The 20,987-nt window shown below is 43.8% G+C and overlaps 1 protein-coding gene across 2 annotated transcripts in view; it reads right to left on the reverse strand.

Moving 5' to 3' along the window:
* Positions 1 to 20,987, reverse strand: part of ST8SIA2 (ST8 alpha-N-acetyl-neuraminide alpha-2,8-sialyltransferase 2) — a 510,945-nt gene that overhangs the window by 162,110 nt on the left and 327,848 nt on the right. For both annotated transcript variants that reach the window (XM_040342364.1, XM_040342363.1), the window contains exon 3: positions 386 to 514. In XM_040342364.1, coding sequence (XP_040198298.1) covers positions 386 to 514 — 129 coding nt within the window. The remainder of the gene's footprint in view (positions 1 to 385; positions 515 to 20,987) is intronic.

Below are 20,987 nucleotides of genomic sequence, written 5' to 3' on the forward strand. Positions count from 1 at the left end.
ATGGAACACTGATTGAATCAGTGTTTTGTCTATCACACAAGCCCATCTAGGGGGGGACCTTGCTAGAGCGCACTGCCCTGCCTAACACAGACCTACAGCTCCTGTTTGTTCCATGACACACGTCGGGAGAGGAGATACCTGCTGTGTGTGATGGAGGCAATGCCATGGTGAGTGCCATGCACAGTGGGGCTTCATTCATATACAAAAGTGGGGCTGCATTAATATACAAAGTGGGGCTGCATTAATATACAAAGTGGGGCTGCATTTATATACAAAGTGTGGCTGCATTCATATACAAAAGTGGGGCTGCATTCATATACAAAAGTGGGGCTGCATTCATATACAAAAGTGGGGGAGTGTCTCCTTACAGTAACATAGTACTTACCTGATTTTCATTGACAATGTCTGATTGTGTCTCCATTTAGCTATTGGTGGTCTAATATTGGATTTGACGTTGTCACGGCTCCTCTCTGTACCAGTCAGGGCAGAAGAGTCGTTTATTGCTAACTCCGCTCTAGAAGAGAAGAGAAGAATTGCATTGAAATGCTCAAAAATGCTGGTAATTGTTGAATGAATTGCATAATTAAATATGGTATTATTTTATCCAAGCTCAGTTTGATTCAGCACTTCGTAAATGTGTTCTATGCGTCATACAGCATGACTTACCTTTGCCGATGGTAATGAAGTTATATATGTATATGTCAACAATGGATAAACAGTGTTTCCATATCAACAGACTTCACTTAAGAATGTTAAAGCATATCTGTCTACAATGGATACTGCCTACTGTCTGTTTTCTCTTGTCCAGATACAGCTACTTCCAGAAGTCTAACCACTTAACCACTTCAGCCCCGGAAGATTTGGCTGCCCAATGACCGGGCGATTCGGCACTGCGTCACTTTAAATGACAATTGCACGTCATGCAATGCTGTACCCAAACAAAATGTACGTCTTTTTTCCCCCACAAATAGAGCTTTCTTTTGGTGGTATTTGATCACCTCTGCAATTTAAATTTTTTTGCGCTATAAACAAAAAAAGAGTGTAATTTTTTTTAACCACTTAAGACCCGGACCAAAATGCAGCTAAAGGACCTTGCCCCTTTTTGCGATTCGGCACTGCGTCGCTTTAACTGACAATTGCGCGGTCGTGCGACGTGGCTCCCAAACAAAATTGGCGTCCTTTTTTTCCCCACAAATATAGCTTTCTTTTGGTGGTATTTGATCACCTCTGCGGTTTTTATTTTTTGCGCTATAAACAAAAATAGAGCGACAATTTTGAAAAAAATGCAATATTTTTTACTTTTTGCTATAATAAATATCCCCCAAAAATATATAAAAAATATATATTTTTACTCAGTTTAGGCCGATATGTATTCTTCTACCTATTTTTGGTAAAAAAATCGCAATAAGCGTTTATCGGTTGGTTTGCGCAAAACTTATAGCGTTTACAATATAGGGGATAGTTTTATTGTATTTTTATAAAAAAAATTCTTTACTACTAATGGCGGCGATCAGTGATTTTTTTTGTGACTGCGACATTATGGCGGACACTTTCGGACAATTTTGACACATTTTTGGCACCATTGTCATTTTCACAGCAAAAAATGCATTTAAAATGCATTGTTTATTGTGAAAATTACAGTTGCAGTTTGGGAGTTAACCACAAGGGGGCGCTGATGGGGTTATGTGTTCCCTGAAGTGTGTTTACAACTGTAGGGGGGTGTGGCTGTAGGTGTGACGTCATCGATTGTGTCCCCCTATAAAAGGGATGACGCGATCGATGCAGCCGCCACAGTGAAGCACGGGGAAGCCGTGTTTACACACGGCTCTCCCCGTTCTTCAGCTCCGGGGACCGATCGCGGGTCTCCAGCGGCGATCGGGTCCGCTGGTCCCGGTCACGGGAGAGACAATACAGTTAAAATACAATAAAATACAAGAGGATTAACCTCCCTGGCGGTATGATTATTTCAGAAAAAAGGTGCTGAAAGCGGTACCATTATTTGCAAGGAAATTTGGCGTTTTATACTGTAGGTCTGTAATTCTTAGGAATAACTCACTTAAATCTGACCAAACAAGAGTCTAGTAGGCATCCCGGGTATGACATTTTTTTAAAAACAAAATTATAAATTATAATATAATAAATAATTATAAATAAGTATAACAAATAATAATATAATTATAATAAAAATTATTCAATAATGTAATTAAATCAAAAACACTGAAATTTTCTCAGTTGCAGAATTGTCGCTGTCATTATTTTTTTTTTTTATGACGTATTTCCCCACAAATCGCTATCGCTCAATTCTGCAAGTGATTATAATTTATTATCGCTGTTTTCTAGCTGCTCTAAAACCATTTTTGACATAAAGGGACACTTTTGGTTGCTATGGACAATCTCCAGTTTCCAGGCAGAAAGAACAGTTTTTATTATATAAAAGTACATGTAGGGCACTGGGCAGACCACTAGGGACAAGGGGTACGTGTATTTTTTACATACAGTACTGTAATCTATAAGATTACAGTATACTGTATGTAAAGTGTTTGTTTACTTTTTTGAATTTGGCGCCGTTCTCCGCCCCAGTGCGTCGTAACGTCGCAGGGAACGGAGATCGGCGGCACACGGGGACACTGCGTGAATCGAGCGAGGACCCGCTCGCTCACACAGCGCGGTGGCATCGCTGGATCCAGGAACAAGGTAAGCCAGCGCACGCTGTAGGCTCTGCACAGCTACCCCGAGAGTGACTCGGGGTTACCGATAATGGCACAAAAAAACCACCCCGAGTCACGCTCGGGAATACCGCCAGGGGGGTTAAGAGGGCCCTGCTCAGAAGAGCTTACCATACCTGTTCTGGCTCTCTGTGGAGTGATTGCGGGTGGCCGGCGGACATCACAGCCCCGGCCACGTGCATCGGCTCCAGCGGCCCGCACAAGCCCCCTATCGATCTTAAATCGGCCAACGTACACCTATGGCGATTCGCCCGGGAGAGCCAACCTGCCGCAATATAAAGACGGTGGCTGGTTCTTAAGCGGTTAAAGTAGTGCACTACTGAATAGCGGAAAATGCCCTGGCCATGAAGGCGGTAAAATCTTCCGGAGGTTAAATACAGAGGGGTCCAAAAGCAAAGGTGAAACTATTTATTATTCTGGAAGATCACATTATGTCTGAATATTTAAATGAAAACTATTACCATTAAAACTTTCGGGCGAAGCAGACAGGGTTCTTTCCTCGGAGACAGGCGCTGGAAATGTGTTGTTTTACAACTATCATTATTATTATGATAAGCGACAAGCTAATTTCTCCCGCGCTCCTAATTCACGCTTGTCTCCTTCGCACACCTGACACTGTAATTCTTTGACCCAAAGCTATTTCTAATTAGCTTGCCTTGTGTGACCATTAAGTGCCTCTGTGCTAGACGTTAAGTAAACATGTCAGGCATTGAAGAATCATTTGTTCTGAGCTCTCGTTTCACATGCTAAGTACGTTCTACTGCACAGTACTGATCACTTGAATAGTGATAAGAAGGGCCAATTCAACACCGGCATATTTCATTTTTACAGACCCGCTCTCCTCCTAAATGTTTTACATTTGTGCTGAAAAATTTCTTGTAGAAACATAGAAGAGTAATGGCAGAAAAAGTCCAAGTGGTGCATCAAGTCGACCTCATTCTATATACTGTATACAGGATACAGTGCATTAATTAACACTTTCCCTACCGAGTCATTGTAAAATGACATCGGCGGGAACCCTCCCTCCCTCAAAGTGGACGTCATATGACGTCCTTCTATTCCCAGGCGGCTAGGGGGCACGCGCGCGCCGCATTGCTCGGGACCTGGTGCGTGCACCCTGCGGCCGCAATGTCCGCCAGGCACCCGCGATTGCCCGCAATCACGGCAAGACCATGGATCTGTGTATGTAAACACACATAGGTAGATTCAGAAAGAGATAGGCCGGCTTATCAGTAGATAAGCCGACCTAACTCAGAATCTACGCCGACTTATGTTTAAGCGTATGCTTAAACAGAGATACGCTTAAACATATCTAAGATACGACGGCTTGCGCCGTCCTATCTTAGATTGCAATATTTTGGATGGCCGCTAGGTGGCGCTTCCATTGCCGTCGGCGTAGAATATGTAAATGAGGAGATATGCCGATTCACGAACGTACGCCCGGCCGACGCAGTACTTTTACGCCGTTTACGTAAGAGATAGGCCGCGTAAAGTTAGAGCTAGGCCCTAGTTGGAATAGTAATGTCAAGTATGGCCGCCGTTCCCGCGTCGAAATTCGAATTTTTTACGTCGTTTGCGTAGGTCGTCCGGGTATCGGGATTTACGTCGTTTACGTCCACGTCAAAATCAATAGGCCCGCGCGGCGTACTTAGCCGCAATGCACACTGAGAAATGTAGGCGCCCGGCGCATGCGCAGTAATTAAGAAAAACATCAAAAACGTAAGGTCAAGCCTTATTAACATAAAACACGCCCCCCTTACACACATTTGAATTTGGCAACCTTGCGCCCGCCCGCTTTAGGCTACGCCGCCGTAACATAGCAGGCAAGTACATTGTGAATCATGTACTTGTCTAGCTAACTTACGGCGGTGTAGCCTAAACGCGCTAAGCTACGCCGCCGCAAGTTTAGGCAACTCTTTGTGAATCTACCTAACAGATCCATGTCCAGTCAGCGGAGAGGAGACCGATGTGTGTTCCCAGTACAGAGGAACACACATCGATCTCCTCCCCTTGTGAGTCCCCTCCCCCCTACAGTTAGAACACACTTTAGGGAACATATTAACCCCTTTAGTTCCCCCTAGTGTTAACCCCTTCCCTGCCAGTCACATTTACACTGTAATTAGTGCAGTTTTATAGCACTAATCGCTGTATAAATGTGAATGGTCCCAAAAATGTGTCAAAAGTGTCCGATGTGTGCACCCCAATCACAATAAAAATCGCAGAACGCCGCCATTACTAGTTAAAAAAATAAAAAAAAATAAAAATGCCATAATTATATTCCCTATGTTGTAGATGCTAGAACTTTTCCGCAAACCGATCAAATACGCTTATTGCGATTTTTTTTTACCGAAAATATGTAGAAGAATACGTATCGGTCTAAACTGAGGAAAAAAATTGTTACAAAAAAAAAAAATTATGATATTTATTAAATCAAAATGTAAAAGATATTGGCCCAGATTCAGATACGCTACGCTCGCCGAAAGATACGTAAATGTATCTCAGATACACTACACCGCCGTAACTTAGGGCGCAAGTTCCGTATTCAGAAAGAACTTGCCTCCTAAGTTACAGCGGCGTAGTGTAAATGTGTCGGCGTAAGCCCGCCTAATTCAAATTTGGCTGGTAGTGGGCGTGTTTTATGTAAAACTCTCATGACCCCACGTATTTGACGCTGTTTTCGAACGGCGCATGCGCCGACCGTGAAAGTTTCCAAGTGCGCATGCTCCAAATTACGCTGCAAACTGTCAATGCTTTCGACGTGAACGTAACTTACGTACAGCCCTATTCGCGAACGACTTACGCAAACGACGTAAAATACGACGCTGTTCGGTCGGTTCCGATGTCCATACTTAAAGCGGGGGTTCACCCTTAGAGGGCACTTTTCCCCCTTCGCTTCATGCTCGTTATTACTAGGGGAATCGGCTATTTATTTTAAAATATGTGCAGTACTTACCCGTTTACGAGACGCATCCTCTCCGTCGCTTCCGGGTATGGGCTTCGGGAATGGGCGTTCCTTCTTGATTGACAGGTTTCCGAGAGGCTTCCGACGGTCGCATCCATCGCGTCACGATTTTCCGAAAGAAGCCGAACGTCGGTGCGCAGGCGCAGTATAGAGCCGCACCGACGTTCGGCTTCTTTCGGCTACGAGTGACGCGATGGATGCGACCGTCGGAAGCCTCTCGGAAGAATGTCAATCAAGAAGGAACGCCCGCTCCCGAAGACCATACCCGGAAGCGACGGAAGAAGATGCAGCTCGAAAACGGGTAAGTACTGCACCTATTTTAATACAAATAGCCGATTCCCCTAGACCGAACGAGCAGGAATCTAGGGGAAGAAAAAAAAAAATTTAGAAATGGGTGAACTCCCGCTTTAAGATGACTTACCCCTGCTTTATGAGGGGTAACTTTACGCCGGAAAAAGCCTTACGTAAACGACGTAAAAAAATGCACCGGACGGACGTACGTTTCTGAATCGGCGTATCTACCTAATTTGCATATTCCTCGCGTAAATCTACGGAAGCGCCACCTAGCGGCCAGCGTAAATATGCAGCCTAAGATACGACGGTGTAAGAGACTTACGCCGGTCGGAACTTAGGAAAATCTATGCGTAACTGATTCTACGAATCAGTCGCATTGATACGACCACGCACACTCAGAGTTACTCCTATCTGAATCCGGGCCATTGTGTTTTTTTAAAAATTGACGCTCTTCTTTTGTTTATAGCGCACAAAATAAAAACCGCAGAGGTGATCAAATACCACCAAAAGAAAACTCTATTTGTGGGAAAAAAAGGGCGTCAATTTTGTTTGGGAACAACATTGCACGACCGCGCAATTGTCATTCAAAGTGCGACAGCGCTGAAAACTAAAAATTGGTCTGGGCAGGAAGGGGGTAAAAATGCCCCGTATGGAAGTGGTTAAAGGTGCATGCTTGCTTCCGTAGAATGGTTTTGAACCCATGATATCCACCGGCCACCCACGATCGTGGTAACGAGAACTAGAATGGGGATCTGTCTGTTTATATTGACACATCCTCGTTCTGGCTTTCATTCCCGTTATCCCGCGACAGGGGAGTTAGAGAGAGATCTGCTGTTCCTAGTGTAGCACTACCCCTGTAGGAGCTTCTGGTTCAGATTTTGGGTGGCACGTTGATTGATTGATTGATTTAATGGATTTATAATGCGCCAAATACTGACCCGTCAGGGCAGTGTCTAAGCGCAGAAAACATAACTGTAAATAGATAAATCAAGTCAGGGAGGGAAAGAAATAGAAGGAAAAGAAAAAAGGAGAGCAAAAAAAAAAAAAACTAAAAAACAGATCACCAAGGAACAACAGGGAGAACTAACATGACGTTACCTCTATTCTCGCTGTCCAGGGTGAAAGGAGAGCCCAAAGAATTTCAATGTCCACACACAATGGGCCAGATCCTCAAAAGAGATACGCAGGCGGATCTGCTGTTCCGCCTGCGTATCCCTGTTTCTATCTTTGGAACTGATCCACAGAATCAGTTTCCAAGAGATAGACAGAAGATCCGGCATGTGTAAGGGACTTACACTGCCGGATCTTAGGATGCAGTACCGCATCCGCCGCTGGGGGCATTTTGCGTCGAAATGCCACTTCGGGTATGCAAATTAGCACTTACGGAGATCCACAAAGCTTTTCAGCTTCGTTTTTTCTCCGTAAGTTTTAGTTTGCAATCGTAAAATTAGGGCTGCTTTTACAAAGTGTAAGGCCTAGTACACACGAGAGGATTTATCCGCGGATAAATCCTCTCGAGGATTTCCACGGATTTGGATCCGATGGAGTGTACTCACCATCGGATCGAAATCCGCGCCGAAATCCCCTCGCGATGACGTGTCGCACCGTCGCCGCGATGATGGCGCGGCGACGTGCGCGATGCTGTCATAAAAGGAATTCCACGCATGCGTCGAATCATTACGACGCATGCGGGGGATCCCTTCGGACGGATCGATCCGGTGAGTCTGTACAGACCACCGGATCGATCCGCGGGAGCCAATTCAAGCGGATAGATTTGTAGACATGTCTACAAATTTGTATCTGCTGGAATTGGGAAATTTCCGCGGATAAATATCCGCAGGAATGTACACACCATAGAATCTATCCGCTGAAACCGATCTGCTGAGATTTTTCAGCGGATGGATTCTATCGTGTGTACGGGGCCTAAACTGTTTACACCTTGTAAAAGCAGACCCTTCTGTCCAGCGACGCGTTTTTTTTTTTGTTTGAATTTTTTATTTTTTTGCCGTATCTTTTTTTTTTTCGACGCAACTTTATTGACCCGTCGCGATCCACAAAGCTCAGCGTAACGTAATTTCGCGCTATGCACGTTGGGAAAATTACGTCACGAGCATGCGCAGTACGGCCGGCGCGGGAGCGCGCCTAATTTAAATGGGAATCGCCCCCATTTAAAGAGGAACGCCTTGCGCCGGCGGAATTTAAGTTACACAGCCAAAAATTTCTAGGTAAGTGCTTTGTGGATCGGGCACTTAGGTAGAAATTTTAAGGCAGTGTAACTTAAATGGGAATTTTTAGGTTACGCCGGTTCTTTGTGGATCTGGCCCATGGTACCTATTTTCTCTTTGGGTTTAATTTGAAGAACTTTAGTAGAAAAGAGAAGTAAGGGGTGGAAGGGTAGGTAGGTTCAGGTGCACAGTCACAAAGTAAGGAAACACTCCTGCTTCCAGCAAACAGTTCTCGTCGCCACTCTAGCCAGAGTGGGTATTTCTCACCCGTATAGGTCCCTCTCACTGGCCTAGGAGCTGGGATGACGCACGAAATAGAGTACAGTCTCTGCCACAGACCTTCCTTTCTCGGTGAGATATTTTGGTCCGGAATCCTCTGCCACAGGATTCAGCACCCGGATCTCTTTAGCTTTTCTCACTAGAACCTTTAGACCCGACAGGCGACACTGTCAGGCCTCTCGGTGTACGGTGCATCCTTGGGTGAAGTTTCCAAGTCTTCTCCTAAAGTACCAGCCTCTTGCATGGTCCTTACCAGGATAGGTCCTCCCTTGGTCTCCTTCATCAAGTAGCCTTCTTCCACAGGACGGACAGCACAGGATCACCTCTGCAGTACGGGCCCCAGTCAGACAACTGGGCCCACCAGACTAAGCCGCAGCCCCGGGCCAACGTGGTCCCAGAGCTAGAATTTACAACACCCACCCCCGGGCCAGGCGGGCCACAAGGCACGAACGGAAACCCAGCACTAATGGCGTCTGTCCCTTAAGTACCCCTCCCAGCATGAACAGCGGGGTAACCACTCCCACTAATCGTTGCTGAGGGGGACACTCAATATACCATGAACTGACTGCTGCCACCCTTGGCCTGAGGTGGTAATAACACCCCCAGGCGATCAATGGTGGATCACTCCCAGCACAGCCAACGGAACGGAGGCTAAATTGCCTTTAATCACTCTGGTCTGAGCCAAATAACAACTCAGACCCCCATTAAATTTTAAGCAGCGCCTGTTCATCAGGAGCAGGGCGTTACATTAGTGATTAGGAACAGCGATCTCTCTGCTCCTTCTGTTAGCCCAGCCCCCATACAGTTAGGAACACTCTCAAGGAACACACTTAACCCTTTGATTGCCCCTAGTGTTAACCCCTTATTTGCGCTGATCGCTGTATAAATGTCACTGTTCCCAAAAAAGTGTCAAAAGTGTCTTATCTGTCCGCTGCAATGCCGCGGTCCTGCTAAAAATCGCAGATCACTTCCATAACTAGTAAAATTTTAAAAAATGCCATCAATATATCCCCTATTTGGTTTGTGCAAAAGTTATAGCATCTACAAATCAATATACGCTTTTTATTTTACCAAAAACATGTAGAAGAATACATTACGTTTAGCCCAAACTGATGAAGAAACTAATTTTTTTCTGGGATATATATTATAGCAAAAGGTAAAAAATATTTTATTTTTTTATTTTTTTATAGTGAGGTGATCAAATACCACCAAAAGAAAGCTCTATTTTTTGGGGGGAAAAATGACATCAATTTTGTTTGGGTACAGCGTCACACAATCCCACATTTGGCAGTTAAAGCGATGCAGTGCTGAATCATAAAAAATGGCCTGGTCATTAAGGAGGAAAATCTTCCGGACCGTAAGTGGTTAAAATGTCTACAAACTGAGGGCCAGATTCACGTAGAATCGCCCTACGCTGCGGCGGTGTAACGTATTACATTTACGTTACAATGCCGCAAGTTTTCAGCGTAAGTGCTTGATTCACAAAGCACTTGCCTGTAAACTTGCGGCGGCGTAGCGTAAATCCGCCCGGCACAAGCCCGCCTAATTCAAATGGGGCGGGGACCATTTAAATTAGGCGCGTTCCCGCGCCGAACGTACTGCGCATGCTCCGTCCCTAAAATTTCCTGACTTGCATTGCGCTAAATGACGTCGCAAGGACGTCATTGGTTTCGACGTTAACGTAAATGGCGTCCAGCGCCATTCACGGACGACTTACGCAAACGACATGAAATTTCAAATTTCGACGCGGGAACGACGGCCATACTTATCATTGGCTAGACCACCTAGAGGGCAGCTTTAGTTTTACGCGGCGTATCTCCACGGAAACTACGTAAATTTACAGCGACAGGCAAAGCGGACGTTCGTGAATTGACGTAACTAGTCATTTGCATATTCTACGCCGACCGCAATGGAATCGCCACCTAGCGGCCGGCCTGGAATTGCAGCCTAAGATCCGACGGTGTAAGTCACTTACACCTGTCGGATCTTAGGGCTATCTATGCGTAACCTGATTCTATGAATCAGGCGCAGAGATACGACAATCGTATTTCAGAGATACGACGGCGTATCAGGACATACGCCGTTGTATCTCTTTTGTGAATCTGGCCCTGAATGTGTACAGATCACTAAAGTCATGTCCTTGGCAGGCAACATGGCCTGATTTATCTAAACTGAAAGAAGGGAAAGAGTCTGATCTGCCTAATCATATTTAGCTTCCTATTTTTCCAAGACAGGTCACAAAATGAATGTTAAAGGCGCAATTGCATCTAATAGGGAATACAGAACTAAGTTTTCATAAATTAACATTACCGTTAATTCTGATAGGCAAGTATCCCAACACTTATAATAAAATAATGAAATATCTGCTGTAATGCCCAGGAGCCATGGGCAAGCAGGAGCACAGCTGACGTAATGTGGAGGTATTAGAAGGTCATCTAACATCTAATATCTTGTTAAGGTTATGAAATTTGACACGTTAACTGACATGTAAATGGTTATCTTCCCTGTTCCTTTAGGCTTGCACAAGACCCTGGGGCCACACGTAGAAAGTATGTATATTGTAAATCTTAGCAGGAGGTTATGTAATCACATCTAAGTATGCTGTAGACCAGTGGTTCTCAACCACTGTGCCCTCTTCTTGTGCGCCTCCAGCCAGCTGCTGATCCCTAACCTTCTACAGTGCCTTCCAGCTCCCATAGTGCCCCTGAACTCCCACAGTGGCCTATGGCCTCTGACTGGCTTGGACACGTAGGAAAACTAGCTGAAATGGAGCAACTTGTCCACCAGGCAAGGGAGACACTCACTAAATTCACAAAGCCATGGACGCTTTTTTTCACAGAATCGGGTGCATGACAAGTGCACATACACTACACCTAGGGAATATGCCACAACGGTTGGTTATCCCCCCCTGGTTGCTTCCTTCGGTCCCTAACTTATTTGAGGTGGGTCTTCTGCCTCAACCCCAGGCCAGACAGCCTATCAAGGACCACCACTCACTCCCCCATAGGAGCTGGTCTCAGTTGCAGGGTCGATCCTAGGCAGGGTACGCAGGGTGCTTTGCACCTAGGCGCCTGCAGAGGTGGGGGCCGAAGTGCCAGAGTTCTCCCCTCCTTCTGGCAGTGCTCGGGGGAGGGGCCGTTCCTCTTCTTGACAGGAGGGTTCTAGTTTTCAGTGGCTGCTGAGTGCTGATGGGCATGGAATTAATTCCTCACCATGGGAGTCTGGGATCACGCACTGTCTCTACCAACTCCATTTGGAATGCCTCCCCCTCCCATCTCTATCTCGGACTGCAGAGAGAACCGAGGTGAGTCACAGTGTTCAGTGTGCTGGAGGATGGCATCCCCTGCATCCCTTTACACGTGCTCTGGGCTGCCCCTACTCTAGATGTTTTATGGCAAGATAGATTGCATAGTCTCTGATAATCTCCTGTACTATGTCTGCAGTCTCTGATCATCTCCTGTACTATGTATGCAGTCTCTGATCATCTCCTGTACTATGTATGCAGTTTCTGATCATCTCCTGTACTATGTCTATAGTCTCTGACCAACTCCTGTATCATGTCTGTAGTGTGTCTGGGGGTCTTTCTAACAGACTCTCTAACAGAAGCCCTCTCTGTGTCCATCAGAGAGGCCCCCCTCCAGGTCCCAATAAAGTACTCTGCTTCTCTTCCTGTATTTTGTTTATTGTTAAGAGATCATGTAAGGATCCCAGGGTAATGAAGACTTTGTGGGGGAGCATTTCTGTGGTTGAGTCGTTGCCATAGAAACATTTGTAAAGGGCAGGAGTTAGTAAAATGACCACGCCCATGTGGGGGCACCAGAAATATTTCTGCGCCCAGGCGCCTGTGACCCTAGGATCGGCCCTGAGTCCAAGGGCTGCTGTATGAGTAATTGAGAACTTGCTTGGTTACGTGATGTTTTTTTCCCTCTTAGCGGGTACCATACATAAATAGATTTATTAATCATTTTTCCTTTTAGCATAACTATGCATCTAACTTCTGATGAGTGGCTGTATGCATGAGACACGTCAAGTTTCCAACATAGGGTACCAAGACAAGCTTGCCTTGAATTTTTAACCTGTATATGTATTGATGTATGTGGGTATATTTTTCTAATCATGTCTTCATTATATCTGACATTATTTATGCTATATGTGTTGTACTAATCATGTCTTTTGAACATTTATTAAATATTTGATCATTACTACTATGTATAAAACAAAGAGCATCTGTGATGGCAATTTTCAAGTCTTGCCACAGATTCTCAATTGTATTTAGGTCTGGACTTTGACTGGGTCATTCTAACACATGAATATGCTTTGATTCAAACCATTCCATTGTAGCTCTGGCTGTATGTTTAGGGTCATTGTCCTGCTGGAAGGTGAACCTCCGCCCCAGTCTCAAGTCTTTTGCAGACTCTAAGGCCGCGTACACATGGTCGGTCCAAACCGATGAGAATGGTCCGACGGTTCACCGCTGAAGTGGCCTGACGGTCTGATGTGCGTACACACCATCAGTTCAAAATCCGATCGTGTCAGAACGTGGTGACGTAAAACACACGACGTGCTGAAAAAAACAAAGTTCAATGCTTCCAAGCATGCGTCGACTTGATTCTGAGCATGCGCAGGTTTTGAACCGATGCTTTTGTGTACTAACCATCGGTTTGGACCTATCGGTCAGCGGTCCATCGGTTCGATTTTAAAGCAAGTTCTAAAATTTTGGTCAAGGACAACAGACCGATGGGCCGTACACACGGTTGGTTTGGACAGATGAAACTGGACTTCAGGCGGTTTTCATCGGTTTGGACCGACCATGTGTACGTGGCCTGACAGGTTTTCTTCTAAAATTGCCCTGTATTTGGCTCCATCCATCTTCCCATCAACTCTGACCAGGCTTTTCAGATATTTATTTCTAAAATAAAATTGAAAACCATTTATCATTTTCTTTCCACTTCACAATTATGGGCCACTTTATGTTGGTCTGTCAATTAAATCCCAATAAAGTACATTTAGGTTTTCTGGTTGACAAAATGTGGAAAATGTCAAGGGATATGAATACTTTTTCAAGGCACTGTATACACATGCACACACACATATGTATTTGAGCTTTGAGGTGCACACTCTAATGCCGTGTACACACGGTCGTTTTTTGTGATGAAAAAAAACGAAATTTTTGAAAACGTCATTTAAAATGACCGTGTGTGGGGAAAACGTCGTTTTATGTCTTCTGAAAAACGACAAAAAAAAAATTAGAACATGCTTGAATTTTTTGTGTCGTTTTTCAAAACGTAGTTTTTTGTGTCATAAAAAATGATAGTGTGTGGGCAAAACGACGTTTAAAACAACGGTTTTAAACCCACGCATGCTCAGAAGCAAGTTATGAAGCGAGCTTGAATGGAACAGAGTGCCGTCGTATATGCTGAACGTAACCGCGCTTTGCTAGAGCATTTTGAAAAAACGATGGTGTGTATGCTTCGTCGTTTTTTAAAATGAAGTTTCAAAAACTTTGTTTTATTTCATCACATAAAACGTTGTTTTTTTTCTATTAGGCCTCGTACACACAATAGGTTAAACAGAGGACAACGGTCTGATGGACAAAACCGATCGTGTGTGGGCCCCATAGGTTGTTTAACCATCGGTTAAAAAAAAGCCAACTTGCTTTAAATTTAACCGATGGATTCCTAACCGATAGGTCAAAACCGATGGTTAGTAGGCACAACCATCGGTTAAAAATCCATGCATGCTCAGAATCAAGTCGACACATGCTTGGAAGCATTGAACTTCGTTTTTTTCAGCACGTTGTTGTGTTTTACATCACCGCGTTCTGAGACGATTGTTTTTTTTTAACCGATGGTGTGTAGGAGCGACAGACCATCAGTCAGCTTCATCGGTTAACCGACGACAACGGTCCTTCAGACCGTTCTCATCGGATGGACTGATCGTGTGTACGCGGCTTTATTGATTAGAAAAATGTGTATATCCAGGGCGCTCCAAGAATTTGAATCCTGACAGATAAAGTCTGTGTTGGAGAGGGTAGCAGATCTTCACACACTTTAGGCAGCACTCAGGGAGACAAGCAATCTCTAATGGGAACAGAAAAACAAACAAGGCGCCTCTAAGTGCAGAAATATAAAACTTTTAATATCCCCTAAAGGGGTTAAAAACACTTACAAGATGGTGGATGAAGCAGGCATGTAGCAGGTAAGTGTGTAAGAAGATGTTCCAGTGGCAGGGCAGTCTCCAGGGAAGTCCACAGGATAACAGCCAATTTGTGCTATGAGTGTTTAGAGAACACAATGGTGATGGAGCCTGGGGATCATCCCCAGGCTCCATCACCATTGTGTTCTCTAAACACTGAGGCCCTGTACACACGACCAAATTTCTCGGCAGAATTCAGCCAGAAACTCGGTCGGAGCTGGATTCTGCCGAGAAACTCGGTCGTGTGTACACTTTTCAGCGAGGAAGCCGACAAGGAACTCGTCGGGCCGAATAGAGAACATGTTCTCTATTTCCTCGTTGTTCAATGAGGAAAGTCGGCCCGCCGAGATCCTCGGCGGCTTCAACACTGAACTCGACGAGGAACTCGATGTGTTTGGCACGTCGAGTTCCTCGGACGTGTGTACAGGGCCTCACAGCACAAATTGGCTGTTATCCTGTGGACTTCCCTGGAAGCTTTATCATCAGACTGAGACTGCCCTGCCACTGGAACATCTTCTGGACACACTTACCTGCTACATGCCTGCTTCATCCACCATCTTGTAAGTGTTTTCAACCCCTTTAGGGGATATTAAAAGTTTTATATTTCTGCACTTAGAGGTGCCTTGTTTGTTTTTCTGGCTTTATTGATTAGGCTGGGCACACCTATGGTAAATAGGGTGAACTTGTGTTCACTTTGAATAAATAAAATTCAGGAGGCAAAAAATGGGTATTTACTAACACATGACTAAAGCCTCGTACACACGATCGGATTTTCCGTGGACAAAGCGTAGGACAAAGAATTGTCGGCCAACAAACACAAATCTATGTGGTTTTTGCTCTTTAGCGCCACCCTTTGGGCAACTTCTGCTAATGTTGTGTTATGGTTAGCATTGCTTCTGAGCATGCGTGTTTGTACTTTGGATTTTTTTCGGACAGAGTTCTGTACGCACGATCAGATAATCCGACAACACAAATTTGTTGTCGGAAAATTTTAAAGCATGCTATCCCACATTTGTTGGGGGGAAATTCCGACAACAATTGTCCGATGGAGCATACAAACGGTCGGATTTTCCGACAACAGCCTGTCTACACACAATTCCTGTTGGAAAATCCGATCGTGTGTACGGGCCTTAAGTCTGAGGCCTCGTACACACGACAGAGAAACTCGACGTGCCAAGCCCGTCGAGTTGCTCGTCGAGTTTCTTGTTGAACTTGTCGAGAAGCTCGGCAGGCTTGCTTTGCGTACACACGTAACATACCAAAATCTGGTCGTTCTCCGGCGCGATGACGCTCACGACGTATGACGCGACTATAAAGGGGAGGTTTGATTTTGTTGGCGCCACCCTTGGGGCTCCTTTTGCTGATTCCGTGTTTACGCGTGTTAGTAAAAGTTTGGTGAGTGACGATTCGTGCTTTTCAGTCTTTGTGCTTTCAGATTGATCTCTGCCGTTCAGTTTGTACTTGTGTGGGTCGTATCTAGGCAATCGAGACGTGCGGTCAGGTCGTATTGTTTTACATTGCGGTCCTGTCCCCGCGTTTTTTATTGTCAGGGTCGTTCTTCATAGGTCTTGCTGTTCTTCACTGCGGTCTGTTTAGTGCAATTCTGATTTGTCGTTCGTAACTAGCCTTGTAGCCATGTTGCAGGCACCTAGTCGTCGCCGACTTCGTGCTAAGCATCTTCTGAGTATAGGTCTGTTTGTTTATGACCTAGACGATGAGGAGTTCATGAACAGGAGGAGGACACGTTCATGGACCAAGAATTGGTTGCTCCGTAGGAACCAATTCTCTCACATGCCTTTGCTGCGGGAGCTTCAGGAAAATAATCCTGTTGATTACAGGAATTTCCTGAGGATGTCTGATCCCGTCTTTCAGCACCTGTTGGCTTTGGTGTCCCCCTATATTACCAGGCAGGACACCGTTATGCGGGAAGCCATCAGTGCTGAGCAGAGGCTAGTTGCCACCCTCCGTTATCTGGCAACTGGGAGAAGCCTTCAGGACTTAAAGTTCTCGACGGGCATCTCCCCCCAGGCTCTGGGCCTCATCATTCCTGACACCTGCTCTGCCATCATCCAGGTTCTGCAGGAGGAATATATGAGGGTAAGTTTTCTCCTTTAATCTCACATTTTATGTCTATAATGTATGCTAATGTCTTGTAGTTATCTCCTCCTTCCCTAATTACCATGTCTGGAATATGCTGTGAATGTCCCCTTTGCCCCCATGCATGATGTAAACTTTGATGCCCCTTTTTTGGCCTACATGCATATTTCCCATCACTTACCTCCCCAGCATGCTATCCTGGGCCCCAACCTACCTAGTCTAGTCACTTCCCAATGTATTGTGTTATATCCATTGTAATGTCCCCCCCCCTCCCCTCCAAAATGTGTTGTAAAGTCTATGTTCACCAATAATCAAAATTAATTTTTTTTAGTACTCCCAAACTCATCTAGCCCTCCCCTCCAAAATGTGTTGTAAAGTCTATGTTCACCAATAATCAAAATTAATTTTTTTTAGTACTCCCAAACTCATCTAGCCCTCCCCTCCAAAATGTGTTGTAAAGTCTATGTTCACCAATAATCAAACTTAATTTTAATTTTAGTACTCCCAAACTCATCTAGCCCTCCCCTCCAAAATGTGTTGTAAAGTCTATGTTCACCAATAATCAAACTTAATTTTAATTTTAGGACTCCCAAACTCATCTAGCCCTCCCCTCCAAAATGTGTTGTAAAGTCTATGTTCACCAATAATCAAACTTAATTTTAATTTTAGGACTCCAAAACTCATCTAGCCCTCCCCTCCAAAATGTGTTGTAAAGTCTATGTTCACCAATAATCAAAATTAATTTTTTTTAGTACTCCCAAACTCATCTAGCCCTCCCCTCCAAAATGTGTTGTAAAGTCTATGTTCACCAATAATCAAACTTAATTTTAATTTTAGTACTCCCAAACTCATCTAGCCCTCCCCTCCAAAATGTGTTGTAAAGTCTATGTTCACCAATAATCAAACTTAATTTTAATTTTAGTACTCCCAAACTCATCTAGCCCTCCCCTCCAAAATGTGTTGTAAAGTCTATGTTCACCAATAATCAAACTTAATTTTAATTTTAGTACTCCCAAACTCATCTAGCCCTCCCCTCCAAAATGTGTTGTAAAGTCTATGTTCACCAATAATCAAACTTAATTTTAATTTTAGTACTCCCAAACTCATCTAGCCCTCCCCTCCAAAATGTGTTGTAAAGTCTATGTTCACCAATAATCAAACTTAATTTTAATTTTAGGACTCCCAAACTCATCTAGCCCTCCCCCAAACTTGGGCACTGGCCCATCAGAGGGGGTGTTTAATGTGTTAATTGGCTAAATATATTTAGATATAATATGCTAGTTCCCAGAAATGTTATAATGTTTATAATGTCTTTGTATAATCTGCTTGCAAGGTTATGTGGCTAATTTTTTCTTTTTTTCTTCCCCAGCTTCCGTCCACACCACAGGAGTGGCAGTCTGTGGCTTTGGACTTCCAGACCCGATGGAACTTCCCCAACTGCGGGGGAGCCATCGACGGGAAGCACGTCCGCATCGTGCCTCCACCCCGTTCAGGATCCCAGTTCTTTAATTATAAGGGGTTCAACAGTATTGTGCTGATGGCGGTGGTGTCAGCACAGTATGAATTCCTTTTTGTGGATGTCGGGATGAATGGACGGGTATCGGATGGGGGAGCCTTCAGGCAGACGGAGTTCGCGCTTCGCCTTCAGGATGATGATCTGTCATTGCCACCGGATGACCAGAATGTAGAAGGCCTGCCATTTGTTTTCCTGGCTGATGAAGCGTTTGCCCTGGGACCCCATCTTATGAGGCCATTCCCTCAGCGCACCCTCACCCCAGAGAGGAGTGTCTTTAATTTCCGGCTGGGCCGAGCACGTAGAGTGGTTGAGAACGCTTTCGGCATCATGGCCAGCCGGTTCCGCCTTTTCCTCACCTCTCTCCACATGGCGGAATATAAGTGGAATACAATTATTTTTGCCTGCTGCATTCTCCACAATTTTTTAAGGAGACAATCTCCAAATTATATGGCCCTGGTTGGGCCCGAGGCACAACATTTGACCCCTGCAGAAACTTTGGCGGGCCTTGAAGCTGGCCACACAGGACTGCCCCCCCAGAGTGCCCGTGAAGTCCGGGACAAATACATGGACTATTTCATGGGTAGGGGGGCAATACCATCTCAATCAAATTTGCCCTAATTGTAGCTTTCAAAAAAATAAATCATAATCTTTTTTCTAAACTTGTTATGTCTTGCTTGTGTTGTTTGGAGTTCTTTACTAAGTGTAACTAAGTGTATTTTCATTATAAACTAGCAAACATTTCCCAGGTGACCCCCAAACCAAACACATAGAAAATTTTACGTATTTTAGGAAAAACACCACACACTTTTTTGATGTTCAAAAGCTCTTTATTTTCTTAATTTTTTTATTTTTATTTATTCATAAATACCCTACAAAAATTTTTGTTATATTTTCTCATACAATATACAATCATTTTTGTATTTTTGTGGGTGATTTTTCTCATACAATATACAATCATTTTTGTATTTTTGTGGGTGATTTTTCTCATACAATATACAATCATTTTTGTAATTTTTTTGGATTTTTTTCTCATACAATATACAATCATTTTTGTAATTTTTTTGGTTTTTTTTCTCATACAATATACAATCATTTTTGTATTTTTGTGGGTGATTTTTCTCATACAATATACAATCATTTTTGTATTTTTGTGGGTGATTTTTCTCATACAATATACAATCATTTTTGTATTTTTGTGGGTGATTTTTCTCATACAATATACAATCATTTTTGTAATTTTTTTGGTGATTTTTCTCATACAATATACAATCATTTTTGTATTTTTGTGGGTTATTTTTCTCATACAATATACAATCATTTTTGTATTTTTGTGGGTGATTTTTCTCATACAATATACAATCATTTTTGTAATTTTTTTGGTTATTTTTCTCATACAATATACAATCATTTTTGTAATTTTTTTGTTTTTTTTTCTTAATAAACATTAAAATCTGGTTATATTATTTTTTTGGTTTTTTTTTTATTAAATAAAGTATAAAATCTGGTTTTATTATTTTTTTTTATTATTATTAAAGTATAAAATCTGGTTTTATTATTTTTTTGTTTTTTTTTTAATTAAAGAAAGTATAAAATCTGGTTTTATTATTTTTTTTTTTTTTTTAATTAACCACTTAACTACTTGCCGTCGCCGCACCGTCATAATACGTCCACAAGGTGGCTCTCCTAGGCGAGATCACGTATTATGACGTCCTACCTTTTAGCCGCCACTAGGGGGCGCACGCGCGCCGCCGGAGGCGCGCGCGCGCGCCCCCCGCTCGCCCCCGACTCCCGTGCGTGTGCCCGGCGGGCGCGATCGCCGCCGGGCACACGCGATCGCTCGGTACAGAGCGGGGAACGGGAGCTGTGTGTGTAAACACACAGCTCTCGTTCCTGTCAGCAGGGGAAATGCTTTTCTTCGGTTCATACAATGTATGAACCGAGGATCAGTGTTTCCCCTAGTGAGGCCACCCCCCCCCCCCACAGTAAGAACACACCCAGGCATACTTAACCCCTTCCTCGCCCCCTAGTGTTAACCCCTTCACTGCCAGTGGCATTTTTATAGTAATCTAATGCATTTTTATAGCACTGATCGCTATAAAAATGCCAATGGTCCCAAAAATGTGTCAAAAATGTCCGAAGTGTCCGCCATAATGTCGCAATACCGAAAAAAAAATCGCTGATCGCCGCCATTACTAGTAAAAAAAATATTAATAAAAATGCCATAAAAATACCCCCTATTTTGTAAACGCTATAACTTTTGCGCAAACCAATCAATAAACGCTTATTGCGATTTTTTTTTACGAAAAATATGTAGAAGAATACGTATCGGCCTAAACTGAGGAAAAAAAATGTTTTTTTATATATTTTTGGGGGATATTTATTACAGCAAAAAGTAAAAAATATTCATTTTTTTCAAAATTGTCGTTCTATTTTTGTTTATAGCGCAAAAAATAAAAAACGCAGAGGTGATCAAATACCACCAAAAGAAAGCTCTATTTGTGGGAAAAAAAGGACGCCAATTTTGTTTGGTAGCCACGTCGCACGACCGCGCAATTGTCTGTTAAAGCGACGCAGTCCCGAATCGCAAAAAGTACTCTGGTCTTTGGGCAGCAATATGGTCCGGGGCTTAACTGGTTAAGCCCCGGACCAATATGCAGCCTAAAGACCCAAGGTGTTTTTACAGTTCGGGACTG

This window comes from Rana temporaria, chromosome 3 (assembly GCF_905171775.1).
Source record: "Rana temporaria chromosome 3, aRanTem1.1, whole genome shotgun sequence".
Classification (NCBI taxonomy): domain Eukaryota; kingdom Metazoa; phylum Chordata; class Amphibia; order Anura; family Ranidae; genus Rana; species Rana temporaria.